This window comes from Hyposmocoma kahamanoa, unplaced genomic scaffold, assembly GCF_003589595.1.
Source record: "Hyposmocoma kahamanoa isolate Upper Pololo Valley unplaced genomic scaffold, ASM358959v1 66, whole genome shotgun sequence".
NCBI lineage: Eukaryota > Metazoa > Arthropoda > Insecta > Lepidoptera > Cosmopterigidae > Hyposmocoma > Hyposmocoma kahamanoa.
The window spans coordinates 2,862,937-2,874,596 of NW_020653854.1; the positions used below are offsets into that span (position 1 = coordinate 2,862,937).

Below are 11,660 nucleotides of genomic sequence, written 5' to 3' on the forward strand. Positions count from 1 at the left end.
GTGGAAAAATGTTGCACTTAATTCGACGGAGATGAGTTGCGCATCTACTTTCTCCGACACTCGATTAAGGCAAACAGGAGAGTACTGTATTTTGCCAAGTAAGCGGATTTTTTCCGGAAATTCGCGTTGATTAAGATATTCCATAACAGAGATAACAAGTCTGAACAAAGGCGAGAAATAAAAGCAGTTTATGTGGGTCGGGAAAATCACAATACGAGTAAACTGCTAAGGGGAACATGGTCATATGGAATAGAATATGAGGCTGCGAAACAAAATAGGTCGTAAAGTAGGGCCATAAAGGCCAATTTTATCAAAAATCAGTTACTGATATAGCCGGGTTAAATTTTCGTTCCATCTACCAAAGTTTTGTTATTTGCTAAAAATGGGTCTTTTATGTTAACATAATTATATAATAATAAAAATATAATTATTATAATAATAAAAGAGATAAGAAAGAAAAATTTTAGCTTTTCTATCTTTTTAGTATAAACTTTGTAATTTGAAGTTTACACTCTTTCTTTTCCGAAGCAGCGGGTATTATTAGAAAAGTTAGTGCCAGTCTTGATGATGTAGATTGATGGAAACTCTGAATTATAATAGCCTCAAAGTCCAAGGCCTTTGAAAATTCAAATACGATGAATAATGCGCACATAAGGATAAAAAGAAATATGAAACATACAAAATCCCAACACATTCACATGTTGAATTGCACAACGCGTCGTACTAATTGCTCGAAGTGCATGTCAAGGAAAGACCGGCGTCGCGCCGGATTTGTATAATGGCGGATGAGGGCAAAAGGGAATGTATAGAAAAAAATAGACGTCGCCGGCACGCATGTATCGCTACAACTCTACATATGCCAAGAAAAATAAATAAAATGGTTCAAACTATAGTGGAGATTCGGGAGTTAAATGATGATTGCTTAACTATATATAACTATAGCTGTCAAGTAACTGTAGGAAAAATAGGTAGTTGGTAGATTGATGGCACAAATTTATAGAGCGAATATGAATGGAGCCCTGGGGAGAGGTAGACCTCAGCGTACATATCTCAATCAGATTAGGGATGTCCTTAAAAAAGGTCGGGTTAAAAGTATCGAGAATAAACGGGCATGTATGAAAAGACTGATGGGAGTGGAGGAGGCGAAGGAAGTTTATCGCGAGTGTAGCAGGTGAAGATCCATAGTCTCGTGATGATACGCATGTATGTAGGAAAATTAGGATCAGATAAAAGAGCAATGTGGAACCGTAAAAGAAGGTCCAACAAAAATTATAAGCACTAAATAGAAATAATATAGCATTCAATTGCACATTTCACTGATGTATGTTCCTTTTGAATATGTGGTCTGTACAAATTGTCTCTCATCTTGCTCTACCTCTCCTTTCTTAGTCCGTACAAGACGAACCTACACGTTTCTAGTCATAAGATGTTTGTTAACAGTATTGAACTTAAAAAGAAAGTTTTACCCTCTGTGGAGGCAGAATTTGCCGAGGACTGTTGGCATGCTTCGGCGAACAGGAGCCGTGTTTCTCTTTCCTATGGGACTTCAATCCTCGTAGCAGTCTTGAAAACGTCGTCACCTTCTTCTTCGCTGTGCCGAGACAGTTATCTGGGAACAAAACACGTTTTATGAATAATGAAAAATTTGCTGAGTTTATTTTAAGTTCAGCTGGAGAACGGTTACCACAACGAACCCCTGTAATATTTGTACCTTCATCGCTAACAATGAAGGGAAACATTATGATAAAAGCTCAGCACGTCGAAGGTTAGCAAAATTTGGAAAACGTGCAAAGCTCCCAGCTTATATTGTGCCAGGGTAGCGGACTTTGACCTAAACTTTGCCTTAGCGGTTGTTCTTGAGATTAAGTTTGAATTTAAACACTCATATTTGTAAATGCCAGCCCTCGTAAAGCGAAAGCCTATCATGCTGGCCAAATACGTTATTTTGCATATCTTCGATGAGTTTTGAGTGCAGTAACGTTTGCATTAGTTAAGTCTGATAATTGTGTCAGTTCATTAAATAACTCAGTTTAGTATTAGCAGTGCTCCTTGTGAAAGAGTTTGTCCAGGGAAGTGCTGCCACTATACCTATTTCTGCTGCCAAGCTTAATGTCGCTCACATTAGGTACTGCGTTACGGTTTTGAAGGCTGTTTGACTTGTGAACTTTATATATCAGGGCGACGGGTGTACCAGCGATGTCCTCTAGATCTTTGTGATTTAAAGCTCTGAGTTTGGCACTGCAATTGTTACAACTAGGCGTGTCGCTTATCACCAGGTGCTTGTTCGTCCCGTCTCTTGATATTATTGATTAAATCTATTTTTCAAACAATTTGGACATCTGCGTTACTTCAAAAACCTATACTGTTCATCATATATAAACAAGTTCACTCGAACACGTAGGTGTTTAAGTTTCCCTATACTCCTAGCTTTTATGTAAAACTCCAGGAGAGTCTTGTTTTTTGAATGTTAGAATAATAATATGCTAGATAACCACGCCAATTGCCTGGTCCATACTAGGGAATTTCCTGTACTATGAGTGCTAAAGCAGCGTAATCCACTGCGGAACACTGTCCACTAGGCTTGCTATTACACCTTTAGTGCCACCATTCTTGGGGTCTTTATGAGGATAAAAACTGTCTCCTGATTGATAGAACTCAACGAAAATGCGTTTGATACAATAGAATGTATGGTTACTATATGCTGCTATATCCTTGAATGGCCAGTCTTGACACTTTGGAGGTAAGATGTAACGTTCGAACCGTACTCCATTACGTATTTCTCCAGCGAGGTAAAGTGGACAACACCGGGACACTGAGCAACGTCGATCTGTTTGTATCAAACATATGTCCGCACGGGTCGACGCCGACATCAGCTGTTTGAACGCCTACGAAACGTGGTCTCATGTTACTAAATTGTCTGGTCGTTGAGGGCCAGGATGCTGACGATTACCAAACTAATTTGTGAAGCTAACCTAGTGTATCAAATATGTAGGTATGCAATGTATCAAATATGTATGGCCACCTTGGATTCAATCGATAAGAGTACCAAGAGGCTTATAGGTGACTCGGAATTAGTAGAGGCAAAGCTGCAGAGCCTTGAACACTGCCGTAAAGTTGCCTGCTTATCGGTATTCTACAGAATATATCACGGAGAGTGTGCGATGGAATTACACGATTTAATTCCGCCTTCCCCTTTCCATCACCGGAGGACTAGATGTAGGCTTGGGTTCTACCTCTATGTTCTGTCTAAAGATTCACACGAAACTTTACGCTTCTACATTTAAATGGCGGACGGCAAAGGAGTAGAATTATCTGCCTGTTAACTTATTCCCTGAATAACTTATAACTTGAGCCTTTTCAAGGCGACACATACTTCGTAATAGTATATAATCCTATTAAGCTTATTTTTTGGCATTTAGTTAGATACCATCCAAGATACTTGTTCACTTGTATTTATAGTTCTTGCATTTATATTAGTTTTTTCAATGAAGGTATTGTTTTAAGATCATATTTACATTGTTTTTACAGGCTGTTCTCTCTTAATTAGTTATGCAATTAGATAAGATCTTCGCCACATTTAATTTATAGTATATAACAATAAGTGAACCAATAAATAATTTTATCATTTTGATACATTATTTCATTATTAATAAAAAAAATACCTTGTAAGATTCTAGATTCTCGATTATATCTGATAATAATCAATATTCAATCAACAGTGTATTTCTATTACGTGCAGTGCACGCAAACTTTCAATCGTAACTATATATCCAAGATTCACTGTACAAAGCTTTTCATAAAATTTCTATTTGACGTGTGTGTTATACTTTATTCAATGTGTTTATTGTTTTATGTCTGTGTAAATCTATTGTGGTCTTTTGTTATTTCCGTATGTATATTTTGTGTACGTGTGTTGTTTGTATTGTATCAATGTTTACTTCAAGGATGCTTTGGCAATGAAAATTCAAAATTTTTTTTAAAAGTTTGAAATAAACGAGTAAGACTTTTTAAAATATGGAATTTGTCGAGCTCCTTGTGGAATATTGCCACTTCACCTAATTCTGCCATCAAGCTGTAATGTGAGCATTACTTCGTTTCGGTTTTAGAAGGTAGGGGTGGTGGTGAAATTAGAGGCATATGGGATTTGTCAACTTATGTCTCAGGGTGATGGGCGCAGTGGCAGTGCCCCTCCGATCTTTGCTCTTTTATAGACAGACACGGCGCACTACTTTTTCTGTCTGCCTGAATTTAAATTTTGATCTGAATACTTCGCCTTTGTTTCTGAAAAATATTTTGAAACATTTCCACTATCTGAAATATTTTAAACCACAGGGTTTTATACCGTCGACCAAATAATTGAGTTCTACTATCACCGAGTTAACACAGTATTTAAATTAATTTCTGTTAAATGGTTTTCTATAGTTATTTTATTAATGCATTTTATAAATGCCTATAATAATAGGCGGCAGTTAACTTCATACCTGAGGTCAAACAAGCAGTTGCCGATTTGAATACCATAAAAAAGACGAAATGCCTGGAATCAGTCGAATAACCACTCAGTAAGTCACGATAACGACATGTATTTATGCTTTGAATACCTATTAGCATAATGTTATTGCCGTCTTGTTAGTCGTGAATAACCGCAAAAACAGCTTAATGCTTATTTACAAAAATTATTACCTCATTTCAATAACTCACTATTTAGCTGAATTATTAATCACTCATAGAAATATTAATTTAGCAGCAGTAAAGGTCCTTATGAAAGAGTATGTCCAGGAAATTACTGCTTTTACTTATCCCTTCGAAACCGAACGCAGTAATGCTCACGTTACAGCTTGGCAGCAGAAATAATAATGCACACACACTCAACATAGTCCCGCATACACATAGACAACCACATATTACACCCAAAGTCACGAGAGAAATAAACATAGGCCATATAAATATTTCTCTAGGCCCGGGAATCGAACCTCTGCGTGGCAGACCAGCATGGTAACCGTTCGGCATGGGACTTGTCAACTTATGCCCATAGGATCTTTGCGATTTAAAGCTATAAGTGACACAGCAACTGTTGTGCATGATTTGTTCGTCATATTGATATCACAAAAAAATAACTTTCGGATCTAAATCTCGAGTATTTGTTTTTTCAAACAAACCAACGTTTCGGGCCCATTACAGGTTCCTTGGGCATGACTAACTAATGCGGTAGTCATCAACTAGTTATGTCTAATATTAATGTAAACCACTCTATTTTTCCCTTTAAAAACGAAACTTTTGTAACAATGAAAAATTGTGAATAAATTTGTACAAACAACGAAGTTTTTATTTCCAGTGTGTAATGTACCTACGGAAAAATCTTAGAATCTTAATTTATTAAATTGTTGTCCTTTATTACTGCCCTTTATCAACGGACTTTCAAAAAAGAGATTCTCAAGACTTTTTTTATTATGAGTATATTTTGCGATTACTTTGACATCTGTGAACCGACTTCCATGATTCTTTTTATTAGATAGTGCTCCTATATGAAGTTAATATAAAGGTGGTCAATTACTTTCCGTTAACCCATTTAAATAAAACTCGACACATAGATGTAATTCAAATAAAAATGAAACGTCATGATGATCTAGAGCTGATCTGATGATGGAAATGGCAGACAGATGAGAGGAACTCCCATAGAGGGACTTCCATATATCTCAATTGTCTTTGTTGTTTGTTGTTTTTTTCAAATAAAAGTTATAATTGTCGGCTTTCTCAATGTTTTCTCATTAATGATAAATTTATATGTGTACTCACCGCTTGGGGGGAATTCGTAGAAGTACGCCGAGCGTGGGCTTAGACAACTGAAACAAACAAAATCCCTGTTAGGAATGGCATTTGATTTTGGTAAACACAATTCATAACTCATTTCTTAGCAGAAATAAGTTGTAATGAAATGAAAATACACGCATGGACATCGTTAGAGGGTCACTAAAAAAAGGTTAAAGTATAATAACAAAATATCTCTTTTCGGAAAGATGGCGCTACGGCAAAAGTCGTTAAAAACCAAAAACAAGGATTTGCAACAAGCACATAAAAAGATTCGTAAGGTCCGCTAGTTCGCTCTGTGGCTAACTTAGCTTATCGTCTGGCACGGTTTGCTCGGAGACATTGGTTGGCATCCAACCGGACCGACGGAATATTTTCTAAGTGTTCGATCTTTGTATTAATAATTACAACAAGACAATACAATACAAGGAATTTCACAAAAATAACTGAAAATCACGGTGGTTAAATATCGTGACATTCGATAAAACTTAAAAATCACGGTTTTTTTAAAGCGACATCGCTAGTCAGCTGCTGGTAGCTGTAAAGCCGTTGGGCCACCAAGATCCTCCAACAATAAAAATAATAAAAATTGTCACGGAAATTAGGCAATGAACCCAGGTGTGAGAATGACAGAAAATAACTATAATATCACAAAAAAAAAAATACCAATCATGGCGTAAAATGTTTTAAAGCAAACTACAATGAATTGTAGTATAGATACATTTTATTTTTAGCAGTTACTGTCCCACTGCTGGACTAAGGTCTCCCTTTCATTCTTACACCCACAGTACAAGCTACGTACTAGATCTCATATGAGCAACTGGCTTGACACGCCATTACACGTCTCCAGCTTACGCTGGGTGACTCACAGTAAACGTGTCCGGACCAGTTGCATTTTAGGCTGGCGGCTTTTTGACCAACATTAACGATTTGTGTATATACTTTTCCGCGGTCAGACAGTTTTACTCCCAATTAGTCCAGGTTAATACTACTACCATACCTATTTCTGTCACCAAGCAAGTAATGTGCGCACAAAGATGTTGGTGAAATTGTAGACACATGAGACTTATCGAGTTCTTAGGTTCAAAAGGCTCAAAACCTTGGTTTGTTTGAAAAAACAACGCGATTTAAATCCGGAAAAATAGTTTCATTTCCTACACATGAGACTTGTCAACCAACCAACGTTGTAACTTGGGCCTTTTCTAGGCGACTGTGAAGAGGCATAATTTAGATTTGTATGCTCCATCGTCGACCTCATCCTCTTACAATCAGGTTAGATTGATGTCTTGTTAATTTATTATGAAAATGAGGACTTGTTAATTTATTTGAAAACAATTTAGGTCGACGGGTGCTTTACTCTCAAGATACTGATATAGATACATTTGGTCAGATTTATTACATTTGTTAACACATCTGCAATCCGCGCATTTTGTTCGTTTACAATCGCATTTATATTCCACCGAATTATTTCATATTTCTATCAGCTTGATACGACGAACTACCTACATCAAATAACAAATATGCAAATACCGGAACAAAAACAATTACCCTAAATTCAAAGTTCCCAATAAATTAATTGTAAAATCCATTTCAAATATTTTGATGATTTTGAGGTTCAATTACATAATGCGGACGCAAAAATGGACTTTCCAGTTCAGACTTGCCGGATTCCTGATAAATGAGAAATTAATGGCCATCGACATTAACAATGCTCGACCAATGAAGGTCAGCCAAATGAGTTCTGTTTTAATGAACGCGTTAATTCGTAAAGGGTTCGATGACGAATTCGCGAGATATGAAATGAGCGAATAATTTCATGCTGTTTATGCATATTTCCATACAAAATTTGGAGGAATGCTAATTATGGTGGTGATTGCGGTGATAATTAAGAATTGTGCCGAAATTGCTTTTGTTTTTTGCCCAAACGTAATTGTGATAATAAATTTTCCTTTGATATAGCGACAACATCAAAGTCACAACCGAGAATGAACTAAGATCTAAGACATAGGCGATCAAACAACAGAATTAAAATGAATATGGGCAGAACTGATAACGTGATTGTTATAACCAGATAGATAGAGTGAAGTGACAACCGAATGAAGGCCAAAAAATGATTACAAAAACATGGAATATCTTGCAGCGATATGGGCAAACATCGGTAAAGTCGCGAGCGGTGTCGTGTCGCATGTGGTGGAGTGGCACTAACTATGGGAGATTTGTCAAGGATAATGGAACAAGAATTCAACACAAACGTACCTTGATTGAATCTTTCGACATAGACAATAATGATAATTTACATTTTGCCGAATTTAGTACGTTCTGGAATAATAATAAAAAAACTATACTCATGCACCGCCATCTCTCGCTTGCGAGAGTAAATGTCAATGAATGGGTGAAGCTGTTAAAAAAGGCTTTTCAATCTTAGTAGATGATCCAAACAGCAACAAATTGAACTTCTTATTTGTCACTTTAATAACTGAAAAAATGTGATGTATTATGTATGTTGAAGGTTGCTTGGAAAACGTTTTGAAGTCCCCAACTCGCATACCAACTGCCAACGAGAAGACTATGGCCTAAACAAAAAGAAAGCTTTGGTTTGGACGATTTACCACCAACATTAATAAAAAAATGTATGAATGAACTACTTCTTTCACTTGTATTTTTAATTACTCAATCCTTTTCCGGGGGCACTGCTCTCGACTGACTAAAAATATCTATTATCCAGCCGATATACAAATATGGCGTCTCACGGACTTATTATCGACCTATAGCACTTCATCTAATCATTGCAAAAATGTTTGAATCAGCAATGTCACAAAGACTATTTCTTCTGTGAAAAATATAACATAATTAAATGAGAGCCAACATGGATTTAGACAAAATAGATCAACGGCATTAGCTGTTTGTAAATATTAAAAAAAAAATTAGACTTCCTTAATAGTAAACAGTCGCTGTTATCCTGAACATGAGTAAGGTTTTTGACAGGGTATCATACAAAACATCGTATAAATTACAAAAAACTAAAATAATACAATTTAGACCACATCAGGAGACTCCATTACATATAAATCTTAAAATTAATATACTCCGGTTGATACAGTGAACATGTTTAATTTGCTCGGAATAACCATTGACACAAATATAAATTGCAAACAACACATCAAAAATATATCAAGCAAACTCTGTAGATTACCATTTATCGTCAAACAAAAACCTTACTATGCTTATGCGCATGCTTGATTGAGTTATTGTATCACCTTGTGGAGGAATAGCACTGATGCTTTAAAGTTATTTACTTTGCAGAAGAAATGTATTGGAATACTAGTAAATATCGACCCAATAGAAAGTGGTAAACCGCAGTTCATAAATTTAAAACTTCTTACTTACCATCTTTACATATTATTTTAAAAATATGTCAATTTGTCAAAAAATATCAACAATATTTTGAACCTGAGAAATAAAAATAGATTACCACTACCTAGGTCGAAATTACAAATATACCGTCTGGGACCTTATGTAATGGCTGTTAAAATTTACCACAGAATGCCTAAGAAAATATCATCCCAGACCCCATATAATTTATTCACCAAACAACTAAAGGTTCATTTGATACAAAAATGTTACTACAGCCTGAAGCAGTTCTTTGAAGAATGACTACCAACCGTCTCCTTTTTGTACCATTCTGCATAAAAAGTATCATGTTACGTTATTATTACCTTTACTATTATTTTAATCTATTAGCTTTAAAATTACTTTATTATTACGTTCTTTTATTTTATAAATTTTAATTAATGTATATTTTTTAATTGCAGCGCTCTAACAGGGTCATGTTGATACTATTTTAATTTTAAGAGCAGTATGTAACTCATAAAAGCAATAATTACTTTGACTTTGACTTAGAGACGACTCATGCCTAACATGACATATATTGGATTTGTAATGGTGATAATATTTTCACAAATAAGTTGCTCACAGGTGCGCTGACGGCGCACGCACTTGACGGATATAAAGTTCTGTAACAAGCGCGTAGGGAGATCTGGTAACTCACACAGTAACTTAGTAGGTTAAAAGCGGTAATCCTGGCATTTTTTAATAATACCAAGTGATGGGACGAACAAGTCGTGTGCCTGATGGTAAGCGACACACCTGTCCGTAACAGTTGCAGTGCCACTCAGATCTTAAATCGCAAAGATCTGACACTGCCACTGCGCCCGTCACCCTGAGACATAAGTTGACAAGTTCACAAGGAGCTGTACTGCTGTTACTCTGCTCCACTAGAGTCCAGTCAGATAGTAGGAATTTTTCTTTGTTGTTGGCAGATCTTTGTACGATAATGAAAACAACTAGTAGAGTATTTTTACAGAACATCATGATATGCAAGAAATAAAAATTTTCACAAACTTTAAACAATTTCAAGCTATATTTGAACTCTATAAAAACTATTTTTGTAGTAATAATTTATTATTTATTGAAGCATATACTATAGGCTTATACGTCACTAGTTAAACAGAATGTAACAAATTGAAATTCGTATTTCACAGGCATGTTTTTAAAATGATTTAATATGCTATTCTCGCGCGGTATTATGTTATCAAAATCGTGGAAATATATTATGTACAGTCCATGAAAATAAACTCCATTACCTGCAATATTTAAAGCTACAAATTCAATAGACAATTCATGTCTCGTTTACAAGTTTCGTCTAATCAAGTAACTAACTACTTCGACTGTCACGCGAACTGACCACGCGTGTTGTCGTTTGCTCCAGTCAACCATAATTTGTTTCTGTCAAATAACCCTCTGAGTACTAGTAGTCACGCGATGTTATGATACTGGATCTAGTTCATCTAGGAAAAGGGTGGCTTTGTGACGTTTCTTATTGACATTTCGTATCCTTTCTATAACAAAGATACATGTAATCACAAGGCAAAAGCGTCATAAAAATAATTCAACTTACAAGAAACAACAACAAACAATAGGATCCCTGTTTCTTTTAAAACCGTTAAAACCTTTACGCTCTCGACTTAAAAATTCCTTAATTCGAATTGCCTAGGAACAGATTATCAAGCAAGAATTCCACAATCTATGAATGCCTGAGCTTTGAGTTTTGTTTTTGATATTGATGACTATGGTATGAAATTTACTGTATGTATAAATGTAATAAATAATAATTGTGATGGTCACATGACGAACATCTCTGTGGTATACAAGTATAATATTAGTAAGAATAAGAATCTTATGATGGGTAGTGACCTAAAGCGTTATCCCGTGTAACGATAATGCAGCACTAAAGACTATGCATAATGCAACCAAATATTTGAAAAATGAATATTTATGAATGTTGGATATGAAAATAGAGTGGAACACTGTACAAACGAAAGCATCGCGCGGTAAGTCTGGTGTGAGTTTTAGAGACATAACGACAAACAGTGCAACAGGAGAACGTTGTTGTAGGAGTGACAATATAGTGACTAGATAAAAAAAGAAAAAACTGAGTTTGATCATTAAGACAATGTTAGTAAAATAACGAAACAGACTTAGAGAGAGAACATAGAAGAAAATATGGGCATAGTTCGTCTATAGTGTATACAATTTCAGTATCAATAGAGCTCCTTGTGAAAGAGTGCACTCAGGGTAATACTGACACCTTACCTATTTCTGCCGCCAAGCAGTAATGTCAGCATTACTGTATTCCGGTACTGAAGGGTAAGGGTGCTGGTGAAATTACATGCTCATGGCACTTGTCAACTTATGTCTCAGGGTGAAGGACGCAGTGGCAGTGCCCCTCAGATCTTTGCAATTTAATGCAAAAGAAAAAAGAAGAACATCTTGGCAGTTCTAGAAGAAGTTTCCAT

General features: G+C 35.8%; 1 protein-coding gene across 1 annotated transcript in view; it reads right to left on the bottom strand.

Moving 5' to 3' along the window:
• The window catches only part of LOC113231842, a 29,229-nt gene extending 23,324 nt beyond the window's left edge, over positions 1-5,905 (bottom strand). Inside the window, exons 1-2 of the mRNA XM_026466377.1 lie at positions 5,794-5,905; positions 1,467-1,609 (exon numbers count right to left, since the gene is read on the bottom strand). Of these exons, the coding sequence (XP_026322162.1) occupies positions 1,467-1,609; positions 5,794-5,905 (255 nt within the window). The remainder of the gene's footprint in view (positions 1-1,466; positions 1,610-5,793) is intronic.
• Between the last annotated feature and the right edge of the window lie 5,755 nt (positions 5,906-11,660).